The sequence below is a fragment of the Bos grunniens genome, chromosome 9, assembly GCF_055505025.1.
Source record: "Bos grunniens cultivar Pamir isolate PY7600 chromosome 9, Bosgru_T2T1.0, whole genome shotgun sequence".
Taxonomy (NCBI): domain Eukaryota; kingdom Metazoa; phylum Chordata; class Mammalia; order Artiodactyla; family Bovidae; genus Bos; species Bos grunniens.
This window is the reverse complement of record NC_141173.1, coordinates 29,406,080-29,430,576: the sequence shown is the minus strand read 5'-3', so window position 1 is coordinate 29,430,576 and position 24,497 is coordinate 29,406,080. Positions and strand designations below refer to the sequence as shown.

General features: G+C 40.6%; 1 protein-coding gene across 12 annotated transcripts in view; it reads left to right on the top strand.

The window, feature by feature from the left end:
- The window catches only part of PKIB (cAMP-dependent protein kinase inhibitor beta), a 122,293-nt gene that overhangs the window by 96,705 nt on the left and 1,091 nt on the right, over window positions 1-24,497 (top strand). For all 12 annotated transcript variants that reach the window (XM_086317093.1, XM_086317105.1, XM_086317097.1 and 9 more), the window contains one exon: window positions 16,487-16,666. In XM_086317093.1, coding sequence (XP_086173219.1) covers window positions 16,495-16,666 — 172 coding nt within the window. In that variant the 5' untranslated portion in view covers window positions 16,487-16,494. The remainder of the gene's footprint in view (window positions 1-16,486; window positions 16,667-24,497) is intronic.

Sequence of the window (24,497 nt, the reverse complement as noted above, 5' to 3'; positions counted from 1 at the left end):
CAGTGATTTCTTTTCCTGTAAAGAAAAATAAAATACTGAAGAGAACTCAGAGAGAACAAATCAGAACTTGAAAAGGTTCAATCATTTCCTTGCTTTTCTCAGTTGGAAGGAAGAAGAAGGATGAAAATTAAACTCATTCAAAAAGACAGTAAGAGATGTCCCAGAGAATTTTTCTTTGACTTGAGGAAATAGAAGAAAAAAATCATACTGGAACTTTTAAAGTTGTACACTTAAAGTCTCTTCAGATCAGATCAGATCAGTCACTCAGTCGTGTCCGACTCTTTGCAACCCCATGAATCGCAGCACGCCAGGCCTCCCTGTCCATCACCAACTCCTGGAGTTCACTCAGACTCAAGTCCATCAAGTCAGTGATGCCATCCAGCCATCTCATCCTCTGTCGTCCCCTTCTCCTCTTGCCCCCAATCCCTCCCAGTATCAGAGTCTTTTCCAATGAGTCAACCCTTCGCATGAGGTGGCCAAAGTACTGGACTTACAGCTTCAGCATCATTCCTTCCAAAGAAATCCCAGGGCTGATCTCCTTCAGAATGGACTGGTTGGATCTCCTTGCAGTCCAAGGGACTCTCAAGAGTCTTCTCCAACACCACAGTTCAAAAGCATCAATTCTTCAGCGCTCAGCCTTCTTCACAGTCCAACTCTCACATCCATTCATGACCACAGGAAAAACCACAGCCTTGATCAGACGAACCTTTGTTGGCAAAGCAATGTCTCTGCTTTTGAATATGCTATCTAGGTTGGTCATAACTTTCCTTCCAAGGAGTAAGCGTCTTTTAATTTCATGGCTGCATTCACCATCTGTAGTGATTTTGGAGCCCAGAAAAATAAAGTCTGACACCGTTTCCACTGTTTCCCCATCTATTTCCCATGAAGTGATGGGACCAGATGCCATGATCTTCATTTTCTGAATGTTGAGCTTTAAGCCAACTTTTTCACTCTCCTCTTTCACTTTCATCAAGAGGCTTTTGAGTTCCTCTTCACTTTCTGCCATAAGGGTGGTGTCATCTGCATATCTGAGGTTATTGATATTTCTCCCAGCAATCTTGATTCCAGCTTGTGCTTCTTCCAGGCCAGTGTTTCTCATGATGTACTCTGCATAGAAGTTAAATAAACAGGGTGACAATATACAGCCTTGACGAACTCCTTTTCCTATTTGGAACCAGTCTGTTGTTCCATGTCCAGTTCTAACTGTTGCTTCCTGACCTGCATACAAATTTCTCAAGAGGCAGATCAGGTGGTCTGGTATTCCCATCTCTTTCAGAATTTTCCACAGTTTATTGTGACCCACACAGTCAAAGGCTTTGGCGTAGTCAATAAAGCAGAAATAGATGTTTTTCTGGAACTCTCTTGCTTTTTCCATGATCCAGCGGATGTTGGCAATTTGATCTCTGGTTCCTCTGCCTTTTCTAAAACCAGCTTGAACATCTGGAAGTTCACGGTTCACATATTGCTGAAGCCTGGTTTGGAGAATTTTGAGCATTACTTTACTAGCGTGTGAGATGAGTGCAATTGTGCGGTAGTTTGAGCATTCTTTGGCATTGCCTTCTTTGGGATTGGAATGAAAACTGACCTTTTCCAGTCCTGTGGCCACTGCTGAGTTTTCCAAATTTGCTGGCATATTGAGTGCAGCACTTTCCCAGCATCATCTTTCAGGATTTGGAATAGCTCCACTGGAATTCCATCACCTCCACTAGCTTTGTTCGTAGTGATGCTTTCTAAGGCCCACTTGACTTCACATTCCAGGATGTCTGGCTCTAGGTCAGTGATCACAGCATCGTGATTATCTGGGTCGTGAAGATCTTTTTTGTACAGTTCTTCTGTGTATTCTTGCCATCTCTTCTTAATATCTTCTGCTTCTGTTAGGTCCATACCATTTCTGTCCTTTATCGAGCCCATCTTTGCATGAAATGTTCCTTTGGTGCCTATCTATTAACATTATTTATTCAATTTCATTAGGAAAAGTTTGTGAATTATTTGTCATTAATTCTCACTTTTCCTATTGTATTTGACTTTCAGCTATGCATATTTTACATAGTTGGTATACACTCTGAAATTTTAGCTTACTAGGAATTTTTCTTTTTTCAAAACTTTTGTTAAAAATTTAGAATTATTTTGGCCTGGATAAGATTGTAGTTCTAAGCTATAGAAGCAACATGGTACAAAATAAATATAATCTCTCTTTGAAATACATATAAGATATGTATATGGTATGCTTGTGTACATGGGCAATGAAAAAATTCTGGCAGGATAGTCACCAGAATTTTAACAGTGCTGTCATAGTTGGGATATAAGGCGATATATTTCCTCTCTTTGATGCTTTTCAAAATTGTCATTTTCCCCCTATAATGAACATTCATTATTTTCATATACAAAAAGAAAATAATTCATTTTGAAAAAGAAAAGTGGAAAGATAATTGTTTCACTCGATAAACACATTTTATGGAGTACCTACTAAGTGCCAGGCATAGTTTTAGTGTACTTATTAGTGAAAAAAATCGACAAAAACCTCTGCCTTTGTAGAGCTTACATCCGAGTAGAGGGAGACAGTAAACAACAAGTACAGTCCTAATGAATGGTAATATACATTGGAAGCTACTAAGGACACAGGGAAAGGAGAGCAAGGCAGGGAAGCTTAGGAGCTCCAGGGAGGAGATGCCACTGAATGGTGTGGTCAGGACAAGTCTCTCAGCGAAGGCAGACCCCTCTCATATATGATCTGTGATCCTTTTTTCCTTACCATATTATGTCATTAAGTTATTACTCAGGTGAAGAATTCTTTTTCAGAAATCATGAAGAAATTGAGAATTTCAATCCTATATTACCTGTTAAGGAAACACTTAAACAGGGTTTTTTGCTTCAAGTGTATGGAGAGTTCACCTTCTGGGAGAAACTGTCTTAATGAACAGAATAAGGGAGATATGACTTTCCCTGACCAGGTGGCTTAATGTGGTATAGATGTGGCAGAAACGTAGCCAACTTTAAGGTGTGTGTGTATGTATGTGTGTGTGTGTGGCTGAGATGGACAATAAAGATGGAGAAAGGGAGATTTTAAATAACTTTTTTTTTTTAATGCTCTTTCTTTTTTTTAAACACCAAGTTTCTGGCAGTATCTCAGAGTCAATTCCTTTTTGTCTTTATAACTCACAACATCAGACACTGTCTCTAGAGCCACATCCACACCATGGTTTAACAGGGTAATTGATGTTCATGATAATCTATTATAGTGCCTATAAATTAATATGACTGATTTCTAAACAAATTCCATTTGGGTAGTTGTTAACTAGGCATGTTTATCATTTATATTCATTAGTTTGGTTCAAGGTGGTAGACTGGATACTTTTAATCCTACTTCAGATAAATGTGGAGCCTTAATTCACTGGGAAGCCTTGTTGGAAGTCACAAGTCTGTTGGAAGGCAGAGCAGGATTCAGCATCAGGGTTGTTCACTTTCAGGTGAACAGACATTTCATTGCACCATATGGACTTCTTAACAATCGTGAGAGCTAATTTAAGGGCACTCATTCCAAGGATGTACTAATGCCATTCAGTAATGCTGTCACTGCTCACAACTCCGCTTTGAAACCTTCATGTACAGTAGTTTTCTTCTGAATCTATGCAGATCTAAACTACTTAAGGAGGCTTGAAAAGAACCTGAAGTGCAGTGAAAGAAATGGATGAACAAATGGGGCATGCACTTGATATTAATGGTTTAAAAGTATAAAACATAATGTATTTTAAATACTATATTACATTACATTTTCTATGAATATAAAATGAGTTGCACTTATGAAGTCACAAAAATATTTTTGGAGGTGGAATAAATATGTAGCTTCTGAAAATAATTACTTTGATAGCTATGATATGCATTAGTATGTATGCATTTTTGTAAAAAGAGTTCTATTTTTCTGTATCACAATGCATTTTTCCTTTGGAAGACAAATAAGCATATACATATATGTTATGAAGTTTTCTGAAATAAAAGTATGCAGTTGAAAGTGTCCATGCTTAAGTTATTACTTTAAATTACCTTTAAATTGGAAGAGTCATTATAGGCCTCTTTTTCATCATCACTGTTTCACTCTTGATAGTAATCATAGGCAAAGAAAATAAATGCAGAAGATAAAAGGGCTTAATTTTTCCTCTTGTTGAGAATGAAAACGGTAAAGGAGAATTAGCTGGGTAAGTTAAAACTATAGAATTTGATCTTTTAAGGTATTAGAGGATTTCACGTTTGTACAAGGGAAAGCTGATGGCTTGGATGTAACTGACTTTGTTGACAAGTCTGTTCATGGTTAGCAGACATTTGGTCCTGTCCAAAACTCCATGAGACATTTGGTCCACCTCTAAAGGTCTTTAAAATTTCTGTGTGTGCTCAGTCATGTCCGACTCTTTGTGACCCCTATAGACTGTAGCCTACCAGGCTTCTCTGTCCATGGGATTCTCCAGGCAAGAATATTGGAGTGAGTTGCCATTTCCTTCTCCAGGGAATCTTCCTGACCCAGGGATTGACACCAGGTCTCCTGCATTAGCAGGAGGATTCTTTACCACTTTGCCACCTGGGAAGCATCTGTGAGCATATTTGGTGGATGCCAAAGGGTTTTGGACATGACCAAATATGGACCTTTCATACGGACCATGTAAATGTCTCCATGGATGTTTTGGAAAGGATGAAATATGAACAAATATCAAGGATCTTTTGATATAGAACAGATGTCTTACAGATGTTTCAGACAGGGTTGAATGGTCCTGCAAGGCTGTTCATAGTTTAATGTATATGGATCTTTTCTAGAAGGTTGATATCTGAAGAGTATAACTCTCAGAGGCCCTGGATGAGGGTACTTCTGTAAGAGTGTGTGCATTAGCTGCTACCCTGCATTTGGCAAACAGCATTACTTATACCTGCAAGGCATTGTATTTGCCATAGTCCACAGCCTACCTCCAAAGCTATTTTAATGTTAATACAACAAATTTCATTGTAATATTTGATAATTGAACTTTCAGCTTTTATTAATAGTATTAATAATTAAAAACACCTTCACTGACTGTGTTTGCCTATTCATAATGTATAGGTGTCAGCTATTAATTCAACATTTAGTGAATTTATTGGGCATCTGTGTTGCAGTCCATGTACCAGGCAGAGGGATAGAAAGCCATCTGTACTGTGACCACATTGGTTAGAGCCAACTTCCGTTTCTCTCCTTTCTACTGACGTCATCAAAAGTCACTTGACATTTAAAAACCACCGTCTCATTAAAAGGGGAACTGACTTCTCAGGCCACCGTGTTCACTCTGAGACAGGAAGGGTGTAGACAAACCATATATATCTCAAAATTGTATGATTTTCTCACTAGTGCAAAATTGGGCTTCTGTGAGTTTGGAGAGTCTTTGTGCCCCTTTTGAAATCTAAGAACATTTTGTGTCCAAGTGCGGTTGGAAAGGGTCAGGATGGTTTGAGGGCAGCCTCTTGCTGGAACTTCCTTGCTCTTTCTCTGGGGCCCTTCTCAGAGACTTTTCCCTGTGAAGTCTGGTCCTCTTTTCTCTTTTGGAGTTAAACGCTCCTCCTCCATGCACATAGGGGAGCTGCCTGCCATGTAACTTTTCCAGGTCTCCAGGTGAGGCAGGGGAATTCCTCCTCACTTATTGTGGCAAATCCCATATTAACTGTGACCCCCACGCTCAAGGGAGTTCCATGGTTTGTTGCAGTTACTCTTTTCTACCTGTATCCACATCAGTCTATATTATTATCCTAAGTGGCCCTAGCTTAGTATAGCAAGCGTCATTATGCAGGAAAGATACTCAGTTTTGTTTACTACTTTACTTGCAAGATTATGGGGAAATGAGTTTGTGCATTTTGAATTCTGTAGGTTTAAGCTGTCAAAAATTTTCTGTGATAAGAATAGCTTCTATGTACTTACAAATATAATCTTTCCTGGTGGCTCAGATGGTAAAGAATCTGCCTGCAATGCGGGAGACCTGGGTTTGATCCCTGGGTTGAGAAGATCTCCTGGAGAAGGGCATGGCAACCCACCCCAGTATTCTTGCCTGGAGAGTCCAAATGGACAGAGGAGCCTGGCGGGCTACAGCCCATGGGGTCACAAAGAGTTGGACACAACTGAGCGGCTAAGCACACACCTACAAATATATATATTGAAGAGTCTGTTCTTATCATTGGGAAGAACCTAAGCACGAGGGGAAAAATGTGTGTGTCAGTAGACAAAAGATAGAATTCCCTTTCCCATGTACTGGAGGCATGGAAATGCCATATGGGGAGGAATTACAAAGAGAGAAAGGTCTCTAAGTTAAAAATATAAGTTTTATACATGTATACATTCCATGTAAGCTCTGTTCAGCCTCAGATGGTCTTGATATTTAGCTTAATAGGAGATATGTTAAAGTTTGGGCTTCTCTGGTAGCTTAGCTGGTAAAGAATCTGCCTGCCATGCTGGAGACCTGGGTTCAATCCCTGGGTTGAAAAGATCTCCTGGAGAAGGGCATGGCAACCCACTCCAGTATTCTTGCCTGGAGAATCCCCGTGGACAGAGGAGCCTGGAGGGCTACAGCCCATGGGGTTTCAGAGAGTCAGACATGACTGAGCAACGAAGCACAGCACAGCAGCACATATTAAAGGACTTTTTAGAGGCAGATACTTTTACTTAATTTCCAAAGAATAAGATTTAAAATCAAGAAGTAAACTGAAAAGGTCAGAATGTGTTTGATCTCACCAGACTATGGGTTCCTCTCTATATCCTGTGAACCTAGTGCAGGGACTGGCACTTATGATATAGTAAGAGCTTGCTAAATGTTGACTGGATGAATAATTGTCTGTGTTCATTGGTCCACATTAAGAGGCAATTGTTATTGTTCTTTTACCTTGTTTGGAAGAGATTAGTATGTTCCAAGACAGAAAATCAAACCAAAAAAATTTTAGCATAAAGTATTAAGACATCGAAAGCAGGAGAAAGAGACATGAGGGATTTGGTTATTAGCTGAGACCACTGTGTGTGTGTGTGTGTGTGTGTGTGTGTTCCCCTTTCTGTCTTTTGGCCAGAAAAGCACCGGCTTTCCAAAATACATGTTCTTCCTCTGTTTAAGTGTTTTTTCAGATAGTCTGATTCATACTTCCAGAGAACTGATTTAGTGGTTGAGGAGTTTATTTCAAGTCCTACATGCAGAATGAGCAGTGGTTTCACTGTAAGAGATGAGGTGACTGATATAGATGCAGAAATTAGAAAAAAAAAGCTATCCACTTCCTTGTGGCCTTGGCTTCAAATAATGAAGCTTGAGAAAAGAATGAATGTGAGCTAAGAAAATGGACCACATATGTTGAAAGGGAAAGAGATTGCAAAAACTTCTACTTGTTTACACTATGTTTATAACATACTAAATCCCGTGGACGGAGGAGTCCATGGGGTCGCTAAGAGTCGGACAGGACTGAGCGACTTCCCTTTCACTTTTCACTTTCCTGCATTGAAGAAAGAAATGGCAACCCACTCCAGTGTTCTTGCCTGGAGAATCCCAGGGACGGGGGAGCCTGGTGGGCTGCCATCTATGGGGTCGCACAGAGTCGGACACGACTGAAGCGACTTAGCAGCAGCAGCAGCAACATACCCTTAGCAGGCAATTTTGAGCTCACTGGGAGCTGACTAGTGGTTTATATATAAATACATATGTTTTGTTTTTTTTTTTCCAATGTTCCATTTATAAGCTTGGCTGTCTTTGTCTTCTTCAGCTGTGTGGTGTGTTGCATTTTCATATTTTGGAGACTGCAAAGATCCTGACCTGTGTATATGTGCTTGTGTAATGGTCTTTTGTTAAGGCATCTGGGAAATTGTGTATTTTCAATGGAGAAGAAATTGTGTCCCAGGAGTTTATAAATCGCATTATATTGTGGTGGGCTGTGCAAGGACTTCTGTGAAACCTCCCAACATCCAAATGGTTTCAGCTCCTGTGAACAGCCACAGTTGACAAAGCAGAACTCATACAGGTTCCACTGCTAATTTTGTAGAAGAAAAAGCGGAAGAGTTGCTAGTGAGTCAGCTGCCTTGGTTAGCAAGTGTAAACACAATTAGCTTTAAGCCCAGCAAATTAAAAGAACCTGGAAGTTAATCTCTTGTTTTTCTTAGTAGTATTTCCTCATCTTTCTGTGGGTTATATATTTTTTAAACGTCACAAAGCACTGAAGAGAGCAATTCTCTCTACTTTGTATATGTGAGTATAAATATATGTATGCTCAGTTGCTAAGTCATGTCCAACTCTTTGCAACCCTATGGACTGTAGTTGCCAGGCTCCTCTATTCATGGGATTTCCCAGGCAAGGACACTGTTTATGGGTTGCCATTTCCTCCTCCAGGGGATCTTCCTGACCCAGGGATCAAACCTGCATCTCCTGCATTGGTAGGTGGATTCTTTACCACAGCACCACCTGGAAAGCCCTGTATAGATACATATGTATAAGCAAAATGGCTGTCCGGGGAGGCCTTACAAATAGCTGTGAAAAGAAGAGAAGCAAAAAGCAAAGGAGAAAAGGAAAGATACAAACATCTGAATGCAGAGTTCCAAAGAACAGCAAGAAGAGATAAGAAAGCCTTCTTCAGTGATCAATGCAAAGAAATAGAGGAAAACAACAGAATGGGAAAGACTAGGGATCTCTTCAAGAAAATCAGAGATACCAAAGGAACATTTCATGCAAAGATGAGCTCGGTAAAGGACAGAAATGGTATGGACCTAACAGAAGCAGAAGATATTAAGAAGAGATGGCAAGAATACACAGAAGAACTGTACAAAAAAGATCTTCACGACCCAGATAATCACGATGGTGTGATCACTGACCTAGAGCCAGATATCCTGGAATGTGAAGTCAAGTGGGCCTTAGAAAGCATCACTACGAACAAAGCTAGTGGAGGTGATGGAATTCCAGGTAAGCATTCCAAATCCTGAAAGATGATGCTGTGAAAGTGCTGCACTCAATATGCCAGCAAATTTGGAAAACTCAGCAGTGGCCACAGGACTGGAAAAGGTCAGTTTTCATTCCAATCCCAAAGAAAGGCAATGCCAAAAAATGCTCAAACTACTGCAGAATTGCACTCATCTCACACGCTAGTAAAGTAATGCTCAAAATTCTCCAAGCCAGGCTTCAGCAATATGTGAACCGTGAACTTCCTGATGTTCAAGCTGGTTTTAGAAAAGGCAGAGGAACCAGAGATCAAATTGCCAACATCCGCTGGATCATAGAAAAAGCAAGAGAGTTCCAGAAAAACATCTATTTCTGCTTTATTGACTATGCCAAAGCCTTTGACTGTGTGAATCACAATAAACTGTGGAAAATTCTGAAAGAGATGGGAATACCAGACCACCTGATCTGCGTCTTGAGAAATTTGTATGCAGGTCAGGAAGCAACAGTTAGAACTGGACATGGAACAACAGACTGGTTCCAAATAGGAAAAGGAGTTCATCAAGGCTGTATATTGTCACCCTGTTTATTTAACTTCTATGCAGAGTACATCATGAGAAACACTGGCCTGGAAGAAGCACAAGCTGGAATCAAGATTGCCGGGAGACATATCAATCACCTCAGATATGCAGATGACACCACCCTTATGGCAGAAAGTGAAGAGGAACTCAAAAGCCTCTTGATGAAAGTGAAAGAGGAGAGTGAAAAAGTTGGCTTAAAGCTCAACATTCTGAAAACGAAGATCATGGCATCCGGTCCCATCACTTCATGGGAAATAGATGGGGAAACAGTGGAAACAGTGTCCGACTTTATTTTTCTGGGCTCCAAAATCACTGCAGATGCTGACTGCAGCCATGAAATTAAAAGACGCTTACTCCTTGGAAGAAAAGTTATGACCAACCTAGATAGCATATTCAAAAGCAGAGACATTACTTTGCCAACAAAGGTCCGTCTAGTCAAAGCTATGGTTTTTCCTGTGGTCATGTATGGATGTGAGAGTTGGACTGAGAAGAAGGCTGAGCGCTGAAGAATTGATGCTTTTGAACTGTGGTGTTGGAGAAGACTCTTGACATTCCCTTGGACTGCAAGGAGATCCAACCAGTCCATTCTGAAGGAGATCAGCCCTGGGGTTTCTTTGGAAGGAATGATGCTAAAGCTGAAACTCCAGTACTTTGGCCACCTCATGCAAAGAGTTGACTCATTGGAAAAGACCCTGATGCTGGGAGGGATTGTGGGCAGGAGGAGAAGGGGACGACAGAGGATGAGATGGCTGGATGGCATCACTGACTCGATGGACGTGAGTCTGAGTGAACTCCGGGAGTGGTGATGGACAGGGAGGCCTGGTGTGCTGCGATTCATGGGGTTGCAAAGAGTCGGACATGACTGAGCGACTGATCTGATCTGATGTGATTGATCACACCCTGTACACACACACATGCATATATATATATATATATATATATATAAAATGTGTGTATATATACATTGATTGCATATGCAATTGGTATTGCATAGGATAGTAACAACAGACATGTAAGATGACTAATTGGGGTAGGGAGAGTCTTTCACTTGAAGATACACTATTTTGGGTAAAATTGTCAAAGTATTGCATTTAGAGCCTTGGTATGTTAGAGTATCTGTGTATTTCAAAATTTTTCCAGGTGAATGTGTTTCAATTCCTTTACATATTATTTAATTTTAATACTTTATTACAGGTTAAAATACGTAAGGAGATACCAAAAGTGGTTAATATTCTCCTTGTTCTCTCTTAAATTCCTAACTAGAACTTTTTTTCTTTTTTTAAGTTCAAATGACATTATATTCATTACTTTTTTTCCCCTTTCACTCCATGCTGTCAATACTGCTTTTTAAGCTTGTTTTATTTCACATTGTATTAGGAACATATCTCCATAAGTACATCTGACTGGATCTTACACATTCTTTGTGAGAGCCATATAATATCCAGTAATATAATAGATATGATTTATTCAATCCTTCTTTTCTTGATGTACTTTCAGATTATTTCTAAGGCTGCAACAAACTTACCAGGGAATTAAAAGAGCCCAGTTAAGAATCACCTTGTGTATTCAGACGCTCTTCCCAGTGCTCTCTAAGTCACCGAAATCAGATGACTTCACTATAGGAAGCCTGTGGGGCTGGGATTGTCTTGTGGTGGAGCCTAACGTCCTGGTCACTCAGCATCAGTCACAGGCTCTGAAAGGAAGATGGTGCCCAGTGAGAGTTCAGAAATGGACCAAGGAAAGTTCTGCAGTAAAGTAACCTGTTGTTTGACCTTCTGCATATCCAGTTTTGTTTTGATCTTAAAATGGTAGTTAATGAGTATAACATTGACAAACTTAGATAGTTTTGTGATGGTCTTGTTTTCTAACACCAATCAACAAAAAAGGACAAATTTAGAAAGCCTATGTAGAAATAATAGTATAAAGGCAACTTTTGTTGCCTTTACAAGTACAAGGCAAGTACTTTGTACAAGTACAAAGGCAAAATTTGCATAGAAACGAATGAAAATGAAAACACAACAACCCAAAACCTGTGGGACACAGTAAAAGCAGTCCTAAGGGGAAAGTTCATAGCAATACAGGCACACCTCAAGAAACAAGAAAAAAGTCAAATAAATAACCTAACTCTACACCTAAAGCAACTAGAAAAGGAAGAAATGAAGAACCCCAGGGTTAGTAGAAGGAAAGAAATCTTAAAAATTAGAGCAGAAATAAATGCAAAAGAAACAAAAGAGACCATAGCAAAAATCAACAAAGCCAAAAGCTGGTTCTTTGAAAGGATAAATAAAATTGATAAACCATTAGCCAGACTCATCAAGAAACAAAGGGAGAAAAATCAAATCAATAAAATTAGAAACGAAAATGGAGAGATCACAACAGACAACACAGAAATACAAAGGATCATAAGAGACTATTATCAACAATTATATGCCAATAAAATGGACAACGAGGAAGAAATGGACAAATTCTTAGAAAAGTACAACTTTCCAAAACTCGACCAGGAAGAAATAGAAAACCTTAACAGACCCATCACAAGCACGGAAATTGAAACTGTAATCAAAAATCTTCCAGCAAACAAAAGCCCAGGTCCAGACGGCTTCACAGCTGAATTCTACCAAAAATTTAGAGAAGAGCTAACACCTATCCTGCTCAAACTCTTCCAGAAAATTGCAGAGGAAGGTAAACTTCCAAACTCATTCTATGAGGCCACCATCACCCTAATACCAAAACCTGACAAAGATCCCACAAAAAAAGAAAACTACAGGCCAATATCACTGATGAACATAGATGCAAAAATCCTAAACAAAATTCTAGCAATCAGAATCCAACAACATATTAAAAAGATCATACACCATGACCAAGTGGGCTTTATCCCAGGGATGCAAGGATTCTTCAATATCCGCAAATCAGTCAATATAATACACCACATTAACAAATTGAAAAACAAAAACCATATGATTATCTCAATAGATGCAGAGAAAGCCTTTGACAAAATTCAACACCCATTTATGATAAAAACTCTCCAGAAAGCAGGAATAGAAGGAACATACCTCAGCATAATAAAAGCTATATATGACAAACCCACAGCAAACATTATCCTCAATGGTGAAAAATTGAAAGCATTTCCTCTAAAGTCAGGAACAAGACAAGGGTACCCACTTTCACCATTACTATTCAACGTAGTTTTGGAAGTTTTGGCCACAGCAATCAGAGCAGAAAAAGAAATAAAAGGAATCCAAATTGGAAAAGAGGAAGTAAAACTCACTATTTGCAGATGACATGATCTTCTACATAGAAAACCCTAAAGACTCCACCAGAAAATTACTAGAATTAATCAATGATTATAGTAAAGTTGCAGGATATAAAATCAACACACAGAAATCCCTTGCATTCCTATACACTAATAATGAGAAAACAGAAAGAGAAATTAAGGAAACAATTCCATTCACCATTGCAACGAAAAGAATAAAATACTTAGGAATATATCTACCTAAAGAAACTAAAGACCTATATATAGAAAACTATAAAACACTGGTGAAAGAAATCAAAGAGGACACTAATAGATGGAGAAATATACCATGTTCATGGATTGGAAGAATCAATATAGTGAAAATGAGTATACTACCCAAAGCAATTTATAGATTCAATGCAATCCCTATCAAGCTACCAACAGTATTCTTCACAGAGCTAGAACAAATAATTTCACAATTTGTATGGAAATACAAAAAACCTCGAATAGCCAAAGCGATCTTGAGAAAGAAAAATGGAACTGGAGGAATCAACCTACCTGACTTCAGGCTCTACTACAAAGCCACAGTTATCAAGACAGTATGGTACTGGCACAAAGACAGAAATATAGATCAATGGAACAAAATAGAAAGCCCAGAGATAAATCCACGCACATATGGACACCTTATCTTTGACAAAGGAGGCAAGAATATACAATGGATTAAAGACAATCTCTTTAACAAGTGGTGCTGGGAAATCTGGTCAACCACTTGTAAAAGAATGAAACTAGAACACTCTCTAACACCATATACAAAAATAAACTCAAAATGGATTAAAGATCTCAACGTAAGACCAGAAACTATAAAACTCCTAGAGGAGAACATAGGCAAAACACTCTCTGACATACATCACAGCAGGATCCTCTATGACCCACCTCCCAGAATATTGGAAATAAAAGCAAAAAAAAAAAAATAGTATAAAGGCAAAAGCAAAAACTTTCAAAATAGGAGTCAATAGCAATGAAAAATCTTGGAGCTCAGAATTTTTTTCTTTCATGTTGATGACCCATCCATCAGGCCACCTTTTGGAAGTTTTCTTTCAATATGCAAATTCTAACTCAAGACTCCTTTGACATATCCCATCTTACTAATCATAAAATATATAACATTTAAGTTTTTTAAAAAGTGTATCTTAGTATTCTTATATCTATTATTATCTTTAGTATTAAGATTTTGGACTGTCAGGACAGTAAGAATCAAGGTATTCATGGAGCTTCTCTTCCAAACTTAGCATGAAGATGCTTCCTAGAAATAAACAGTTGATTGTGGACATGGCTTCTCGTGTGATGTTAATTGGCTGAGGACAGAATGGGGGCCTGCACATGGGGTCTGTTCCCTAAATAATGTCAAGTGTTCCTCGCAAGCTGTAGGAAGTGATCTCTAATTGAAATTTGTCTATCATAAGGGTGGGGTGGGGGCACATGGATAACCAAAAGTTCAAGCCAGAAAGGAATACCTATGCAAAAACAGGGAATCTCTTTCTCTTTCAACACAAATGTATATAGAGTTGACCTTTAAACAACATGGAGGTTAGGGGCACCGACCACCATTCATCTGAAAACCTATGTATAATGTTACAGTCGACTCTCTGCATCAGCAGTTCTCCACCCCAGGATTCAACCAACCATGGATTGTGTAGCACTGTAGAACATATTAATTGAAAAAAATCCACATATAAATGGTCTTGTGCAGTTTAAACCTGTGTCATTCAAGGGTCAACTGTATATAATTTTTTCTATTTGAAAAGTAATGAAGGGCAGATTCGAAATGGGCTGTTGTATGGCTGTCTGTGTATATCACCAGAGTTTAGAAGGATAGTTTTGTAGTAATCCATGTCATCTTGCTTTCAGAATGAACCGAAACTGAATTTGCAACCTTGTGTGCTAGGTTAGCAGTTGTTCAACTTAAAATAAGTCACTTTTCTGAGCCCCAGTTTCCACACTCATATAGTGAGAGTTATTCCTCACTACTTCATTGGGTTATTGGGAGGTTTATCTGAGATAATACAGGTGAACATGTTTGTGCAGTATTGAATAAATTCTGGTTTCCTTCTTTTAAAACTCAAGAGGTCTTTCAATAAGATGATGTTTCTTGTTAGGACTAAAGGGGATACATAAGAGGTGGTGGTATAAATCAAACTTAGTGAGAGATGAATAATGATGCCAATAATCAGAATGTGGTTTTATAGTTAGAAAGAATTTCCATGTTCTTCATCTCATTTGTTCTTCACTAGAATCCTTTGAATCAGTCAGGCTCATTATATAGGTGAGGAACTGCAACTCAGAGAAATTAATTCAATTAACCAATATCATTTTGCGAGTCTAGCATGGAGTGTTCTCTTTGACTAATAGTCCAGTTACTTGATGTTGTCAATGCCAGACAATTGCAAACACCCAACATTCAGAAGTCCAAAATAATGTCTGAAAATCTAGCATTGTTCTCAGCTTTACCATGATTCCTTTAGAGATGAGAACATCTGGGCCCACATGAAACTCCGTGTGCGTTTTTGGGGTGCTGTGAACCAAAGAAAGTGTGTTTCTGATATCAAACACACCATAATTTATGACTCTTCACTTCATGTTTACCAAATTCTGAATTGCAGTTAACTGATTGGAAAAGACTCCCTTCTAACTACAGTGAAAGGTTTGATTTGCTTCGTGTAGGTCAAGGTTCATCTATTTCGGCCATTAGGTGCCACAGATGAGTTTCTTCATCCGTTGGTTGATACTCTGCCCATTCTGTGTTAGGATGTTATCTATCCTAGCTTGTATATCCTTTCTTCTCCCCTTGGAATGTGCAAGTCCCCTAAAAATGGAGACAAAATCATTTCTGTGTACTCTCAAGGCCCAGCTGAGAGCCTAGCATTTAATGGGTTCTCAAAAAAAGAGAAAATTCCTGCTGCAGCTGCTGCTTTTGAGATACTATTCATTGTTGATGTCTTAGGAAAGTTTTCATTAGAAAACATATGAAAGAGAGGGCTCGTTTTAGAATAAGCAATGTCTGCCACCTCCCTCCCTCTGTAGGGAATGGTCTCCTGAGAATTCTTTCATAGAGGCATTTGCTAGGAAGATAAAAGATGCTTAGGAAGGTACTAGTAATTGCCATGTCCACTTGAAGGCAAGAAAAGGTAACACAGGTTCTACCCTCCCAAACACAAACATGAGACTGTCGAAAATTGTGCCTGAAGCTAGAGCAGATAGACAAACAGCTGCCACTGGGGTAAAAAGGCTTTGAGATAAAGTTCAATTTATTTCTAAAGAGAAAGAACAGAGTGTGTTTTGTTTGGTCCTTACAAATTATAGTGATTTGGTTTCAGCCTGAACAAGCACCACAAGCAAATACTGGCAGGCAGAGTCTCCATGGGAGTGGCCAAACAAATCGGTTTGCATTTCCTTCCAAGCCCTCATTTGGCTGATCCATCCATAGAAAAGCAGAACAAAAGGCAAGAGATTACTGCACACTAAAGCATCCAAGTGGCTCCTTTGGGCTCCGCAGTTATTTATAGCCATCTGGCTCCCTCTGAGGCCTTCCTGTTCCATTAGTGATTGTACAAATGTGCAGATAGAAGCCCCAGGACCTTGATGCAGGGTGCAGTCAGTGATTCGGTTCTCAAGGCTTCTGTGTTGTTGATGTAGCCATGGCTTTTAACCATTAGTGTGAACGTGGATCTTGGAATAGGCTCATCTTCATCTTCATGTGCACCTTCTATTTGTAGATGCTACTATGAGGACAGATTCACCCAAAATGACGGATGTGGAGCCTGTGGTCAACAATTTTGCGTCATCAGCACGGGCAGGTCGCCGAAATGCTGTCCCAGACATCCAAGGTTCAACGGCTGCAGGCGGGACCTTGGAGGAGTTGCCCGTCAAACTGGAAGCCCTATCCGTGAAGGAAGGTAACACTCAAAATCCTCTTAGAGTCAGTGGTAGTTATCTCTTCCTCATCATTTCCTCGGGAACAGTCTCCCTTTTAACTAGTTAAACTTGTTTACTAAGATCTCTCAGCTTTAAGCTAAGTAGATCTTTTCAGTGTTTCACAAAGTGGACTTCTCTCTTTAATCTCCTGGTGTAAATGTGGAAACTGAACATTTATTTCTTCATTAAATATGTATAGTTATGCACAGTGCTAGTGTTTGGGAATACAAAGGTAGACAATTATAATCCTTTCTTTCAAAATTTTTTGAGGTGCTCTCGAATAATTTTCCTTCTGCCATCTGTTGGCAAGTCACCATGGAAGCTTCTGCTCCATCGTGGTATTCTACAAGCTCTTCTATTTATCATATCTAAGAATACATTTATTATCAATTAGAGATAAGAACTTTAAGATGGGTGTTTGTATAAAGGTTGATCTTTCTCTGCTGCTGCTGCTAAGTCACTTCAGTCGTGTCCGACTCTGTGCGACCCCATAGACGGCAGCCTACCAGGCTCCCCCGTCCCTGGGATTCTCCAGGCAAGAACATTGGAGTGGGTTGCCATTTCCTTCTCCAATGCATGAAAGTGAAAAGTGAAAGTGAAGTCATTCAGTTGTGTCCAACTCCTAATGACCCCATGGACTGAAGCCTATCAGGCTTCTCCGTCCATGGGATTTTCCAGTACTGGAGTGGGGTGCCATTGCCTTCTCCGGATCTTTCTCTAACCAGTAGAAAAGTTGAATTCAGAAAAAGCAAGAACTATCAAACCCCTGTAGGAAAATCTTGAGTCTTTCACCCCATTGCTTATACACAGTTCTTAAAGCTTCTTGAGGTTCAGTTCAGTTCAGTTCAGTCGCTCAGTCATGTCGGACTCTTTGCGACCCCATGAATCGCAGCACACCAGGCCTCCCTGTCCATCACCAACTCCCAGAGTTCACTCAGACTCACGTCCATCAAGTCAGTGATGCCATCCAGCCATCTCATCCTCTGTCATCCCCTTCTCCTCCTGCCCCCAATCCCTCCCAGCATCAGAGTCTTTTCCAATGAGTCAACTCTTCGCATGAGGTGGCCAAAGTACTGGAGTTTCAGCTTTAGCATCATTCCTTCCAAAGAAATCCCAGGGCTGATCTCCTTCAGAATGGACTGGTTGGATCTCCTTGCAGTCCAAGGGACTCTCAAGAGTCTTCTCCAACACCACAGTTCAAAACCATCAATTTTTCGGTGCTCAGCCTTCTTCACAGTCCAACTTCTCATGTCCATACATGACCACTGGAAAAACCATAGCCTTGACTAGACAGACCTTTGTTGGCAAAGTAATGTCTCTGCTTTTGAATATGCTATCTAGGTTGGTCATAACTTTTCTTCCAAGGAGTAAGCGTTTTTTAATCTCATGGCTGCAGTCACCATCTGCAGTGATTTTGGAGCCCAAAAAAATAAATTCTGACACTGTTTCCCCATCTATTTCCCATGAAGTAATGGGGCCAGATGCCATGATCTTTATTTTCTGAATGTTGAGTTTAGTTCTTTGAAAATAAATATGACAATACTGTACGCCATTTTAGACTTCATAGTGGACTCCAGTTTGTGTGTAGATGTTTATTCCTAGTGGCAGTAAGGCAAGAGAGAGCTGGAAGGCTCCGTACTTCTACCCTATCCCGGCAGGAAAGTAAGAGGGAAGGACATTCTTTGCAGGAGGATCAGCTTGTATAAAGCTCTTAGAGTGGAATGAGATGGACATGTCAAGAAGCATTAAAGCTGGCCCCTGCAACTGGAGGACAGCAGGTGAGAAGGGAGGGTAGAGATGACATTGGAGAGTAAGCAAGGAATAGCTCTCTTAGGGCTTTAGAAACCTGGGTGAGTAAAGAGGATTTTCTTCTAAATGTGAGGGAGATGATATTCATGGTTGAATATTTGAATATCCACTTTGTTACGTGAAGAATGGATTGTAGGAGAGAAATAACAGATATAGTGGAGTTAGGAAGTGCACTCCCCATTAGGAAATCTTTGGGGGCCAAATTAAACATTCAGACTCATAAGACCACATTTGGTGCCAGTCTGCTCAAAAGTATACAGGTTTAGAAACCCAGTGGGCCAGAAGAGCCACATGACATCATCTCCTTCTGTGTGAGTCCTTGCAGAAGTCCATATAAGGAGTCATGGGGGCTAGTCTCTATGAATCCCTACCCCACCACTCACTGAGAACTCAGGTGCAAGGTGACAAGATCTGCACCAATGGGAGCAATGGTGGGTTAGAAGCCACATGTCCCAGGGAGTTAATACTTGCAGTTAAGTCCATGGACACTGCAAGAGACATGCTCAGTTACAAGAGTCATGACCCTTATGGAATCCCAGTACTATGGTTCCCTACCAGTTAGCATATAGTTTCTCTCAGTACAGGTGTATTTTACCATTTGGGTCATTTCTACCATACACTTACTAACCATGCTGACATTCCAACATAATCTGATTTCCAGGATAACAGAGCTAGAAAATTAATCTCAAGTAAAATTTCCCCTTAGAGAAGGAGAAAGGATTTGTTAAGCATTTACCCATGGAACAGTTGCAGAAATCTAGTGAAAGATGATGGCTTTGAATATGTTGTGAAGATGGATGGAATTGGGTGGGTTTGGGATATGTTTTATAGGCACAATTCATAGGACTTGATGATGAACTGATGTGGTAGAAATAACTACAAGTAATGAAGAAGAGAAATAGAGGATAATTCCTGGAGCAACAGGGTAGATGGTGATGCCATATACTGAGAAGAGCCAACATGGAAGAAAAGCAGTTTTAAGGGTTAGAGGAGTGATTTCTGCTTCCTCCATTGAGATGCCTATGAGACATCCAAGTGCTGTCAGCTGTACTTTCAAAATTGGTTCAGAAATCTGCCATTTTCTCCCTCAGAGGTCTAGTCACTTGTTATCCCTGTGACCCCATTTTCTGTCCTTTGTCTGCACAGTCCCCATGGCAGTTCTTTCCAGCACATTTCTGCCTTTGACCCTGATGTTTTCTCTGCTGGAATGCTCTTCTCCCTGCTACCCACCTAGCTAACTTCCTTACCTTCTCAGGTCTTGACTCACATGGCCCCTTCTCAGTGAGACATTCCCAGCCAACCCAGCCCCCAAGACTTCTTGACAATTTCTGTTCTTTAATTTCCTCGGTAGCTCTTGTAAACTTCCACATGCCACACATTTTACTCATTTTAGTTATTGTCCATATTTCTCATGAAGATTTCCTTGAGGGTTGGAATGTATAGTTTTTTCTTCACTGCTTGGTACATGTGTTCATTACTCAGTCATGTCTGGCTGTGATCACATGGACTGTAGCCTGCCCGGCTCCTCTGTCCGTGAAATTCTCCAGGCCAGAATACTAGAGTGGGTAACCCATTTCCTTTTCCAGGGGATCGTCCCAACCCATTGATCGAACCTGGGTCTCCTGCTTTGCAGGTGGGTTCTTTACCATCTGAGCCACCAGGGAAGTAGCATGTGCTTAATAAATATTTGATGAATGTAGTTTGGAGAACAGAATAGTCTGCTGCTGCTGCTAAGCCACTTCAGTCGTGCCCAACTCTGTGTGACCCCATACACGGCAGCCCACCAGTCTACTCTGTCCCTGGGATTCTCCAGGCAAGAATACTGGAGTGGGTTGCCATTTCCTTTTTCATTTCAAAGATGCCCCTGATGATTTTGATAGGACCCATTTAGGAGAAGTAGTAGAAACAGTAGTCTTATTTTAAAATGATGACAGCCAAAGATATATTTTGAAGGGTAAAAAAAAAAAACAAACAGTAAGTGGAGGCCATTGTCAGTTTGAAGATCGCAGTGACTTGAGGAAATGAAGGAGCCAGGAGAAAGAGTGAAAGTCAGATGAAATGAGGAGCTTAGAGATGATCACAAGAGTGCTGTTGAGGCAGAAATAGATAGGATCCTGGATTATGAAGAAATTAGACCTGATCAGTGGAAGCAGCACCAGCTCCAAGGGTGAGCTGGCCTGGCAGCTGCTCAGGGCCCTCTCTGGGCTCAGGTGAGGCATACCCTTGGTTTTGTTCTATAGTTGTCATCTTGAAATTTTTTCATATTTTTTGAATAGTTCAGTTCAGCTCAGTCACTCAGTCATGTCCGACTCTTTGCGACCCCATGAATCGCAGCACGCCAGGCATCCCTGTCCATCACCAACTCCCGGAGTTCACCCAAACTCATATCCATCCAGTCAGTGATGCCATCCAGCCATCTCATCCTCTGTTGTTCCCTTCTCCTGCCCCCAATCCCTCCCAGCATCAGAGTCTTTTCCAATGAGTCAACTCTTCACATGAGGTGGCCAAAGTATTGGAGTTTCAGCTTTAGCATCATTCCTTCCAAAGAACACCCAGGGCTGATCTTTAGAATGGACCGGTTGGATCTCCTTCCAGTCCAAGGGACTCTCAAGAGTCTTCTCCAACACCACAGTTCAAAAGCATCAATTCTTTGGTGCTCTGCTTTCTTCACAGTCCAACTTTCACATCCATACATGACCACTGGAAAAACCATAGCCTTGACTAGACGGACCTTTGTTGGCAAAGTAATGTCTCTGCTTTTGAATATGCTATCTAGGTTGGTCATAACTTTTCTTCCAAGGAGTAAGCGTCTTTTAATTTCATGGCTGCAGTCACCATCTGCAGTGATTTTGGAGCCCAGAAAAATAAAGTCTGACACTGTTTCCACTGTTTCCCCATCTATTTCCCATGAAGTGATGGGACCAGATGCCATGATCTTCGTTCTCTGAATGTTGAGCTTTAAGCCAACTTTTTCACTCTCCTCTTTCACTTTCATCAAGAGGCTTTTTAGTTCCTCTTCACTTTCTGCCATAAGGGTGGTGTCATCTGCATATCTGAGGTGATTAATATTTCTCCCTGCAATCTTGATTCCAGCTTGTGTTTCTTCCAGTCCAGCGTTTCTCATGATGTACTCTGCATAGAAGTTAAATAAGCAGGGTGACAGTATACAGCCTTGACATACTCCTTTTCCTATTTGCAACCAGTCTCTTGTTCCATGTCCAGTTCTAACTGTTGCTTCCTGACCTGCATACAGATTTCTCAAGAGGCAGATCAGGTGGTCTGGTATTCCCATCTCTTTCAGAATTTTCCACAGTTTATTGTGACCCACACAGTCAAAGGCTTTGGCATAGTCAGTAAAGCAGAAATAGATGATTTTCTGGAACTCTGTTGCTTTTTCAATGATCCAGCAGATGTTGGCAATTTGATCTCTGGTTCCTCTGCCTTTTCTAAAACCAGCTTGAACATCTGGAAGTTCATGGTTCACATATTGCTGAAGCCTGGCTTGGAGAATTTTGAGCATTACTTTACTCACGTGTGAGATGAGTGCAATTGTGCGGTAGTTTGAGCATTCTTTGGAATTGCCTTTCTTTGGTATTGGAATGAAAACTGACCTTTTCCAGTCCTGTGGCCACTGCTGAGTTTTCCAAATTTGCTGGCATATTGAGTGCAGCACTTTCACAGCATCATCTTTCAGGATTTGAAATAGCTCCACCGGAATTCCATCACCTCCACTAGCTTTGTTCGTAGTGATGCTTCCTAAGGCCCACTTGACTTCACATTCCAGGATGTCTGGCTCTAGGTGAGTGATCACACCATCATGATTATCTGGGTCGTGAAGATCTTTTTTGTACAGTTCTTCTGTGTATTCTTGCCATCTCTTCTTAATATCTTCTGCTTCTGTTAGGTCCCTACCATTTCTGTCCTTTATTGAGCCCATCTTTGCATGAACTGTTCCCTTGGTATCTCTAATTTTCTTGAAGAGACCTCTAGTCTTTCCCATTCTGTTGTTTTCCTCTATTTTTTTGCATTGATCGCTCAGGAAGGCTTTCTTATCTCTCCTTGCTACTCTTTGGAAATCTGCATTCAAATGGGTATATTTTTCCTTTTCTCCTTTGCTTTTCACTTCTCTTCTTTTCACAGCTATTTGTAAGGCCTCCCCAGACAACCATTTTGCTTTTTTGCATTTCTTTTCCATGGGGATGGTCTTGATCCCTGTCTCCTGTACAGTGTCACGAACCTCATTCCATAGTTCATCAGGCACTCTATCTATCAGATCTAGTCCCTTAAATCTATTTCTCACTTCCACTGTATAATCATAAGGAATTTGATTTAGGTCATACCTGAATGGTCTAGTGGTTTTCCCTACTTTCTTCAATTTAAGTCTGAATTTGGCAATAAGGATTTCATGATCTAAGCCACAGTCATCTCCCGGTCTTATTTTTGCTGCCTGTATAGCGCTTCTCCATCTTTGGCTGCAAAGAATATAATCAATCTGATTTCAGTGTTGACCATCTGGTGATGTCCATGTGTAGAGACTTTTCTTGTGTTGTTGGAAGAGGGTGTTTGCTATGACCAGTGTGTTCTCTTGGCAAAACTCTATTAGCCTTTGCCCTGCTTCATTCCGTATTCCAAGGCCAAATTTTCCTGTTACCCTAGGTGTTTCTTGACTTCCTACTTTTGAATTCCTATCCCCTATAATGAAAAGGACATCTTTTTTGGGTGTTAGTTCTAAAAGGTCTTGGAGATCTTCCTAGACCCATTCAACTTCAGCTTCTTCAGCATTACTGGTTGGGGCATAGACTTGGATTACTGTGATACTGAATGGTTTGCCTTGGAAATGAACAGAGATCATTCTGTCGTTTTTGAGATTGCATCCAAGTTTTGCATTTTGGACTCTCTTGTTGGCCATGATGGCTACTCTATTTCTTCTAAGGGATTCCTGCCCACAGTAGTTGATATAATGGTCATCTGAGTTAAATTCACCCATTCCAGTCCATTTTAGTTCGCTGATTCCTAGAATGTCGATGTTCACTCTTGCCATCTCCTGTTTGACCAGTTCCAATTTGCCTTGATTCATGGACCTAACATTCCAGGTTCCTATGCAACATTGCTCTTTACAGCATTGGACCTTGCTTCTGTCACCAGTCACATCCACAACTAGGTATTGTTTTTGCTTTGACTCCATTCCTTCATTCTTTCTGGAGTTATTTCTCCATTGATCTCCAATAGCATATTGGGCACCTACCGACCTGGGGAGTTCCTCTTTCAGTATCCTATCATTTTGCCGTTTCATACTATTCATGGGGTTCTCAAGGCAAGAATACTGAAGTGGTTTGCATTCCCTTCTCCAGTGAACCACATTATGTCAGACCTCTCCACCATGACCCACCTCTCTTGGGTGGCCCCACATGGCATGGCTTAGTTTCACTGAGCTAGACAAGGCTGTGGTCCGTGTGATCAGATTGACTAGTTTTCTGTGAATATGGTTTGTGTGTCTGCCCTCTGATGCCTCTTGCAACCCATACCGTCTTACTTGGGTTTCTCTTACTTTGGACGTGGAGTATCTCTTCATGGCTGCTCCAGCAAAGCGCAGCTGTTGCTCCTTACCCTGGACGAGGGTTATCTCCTCACAGCCACCCCTCCTGACCTTGAACGTGGAGTAGCTCCTCTTGGCTCTTCTGCGCCCAGTGCTGTATTTTCAATTTGCACAGGACTCTAACAGCCATAGCCAGTCCTGAGGACCATGTCTTCCATGGTCGTATGGGTAAAAGGAAAACATCTAGACTGCAGGGGTAATTTTACAGGTTTGGTGGCAGAAAGTTGAGCTTGTCTGATCTGATGGTTTTGATTTTTTTTTTTTTTCCCCTGTGAAGTAGAAAAGAAAATGAGATTAACTCTTGGCAGCAGAGGAGGTGGAAAGTATGAGGAAGCTGAGAGAGTGTGATCCAGCATCAGGAGATGGGGAAGGGCAAGATCAGTCTGCATCCCAACTGTGGCTTTGTC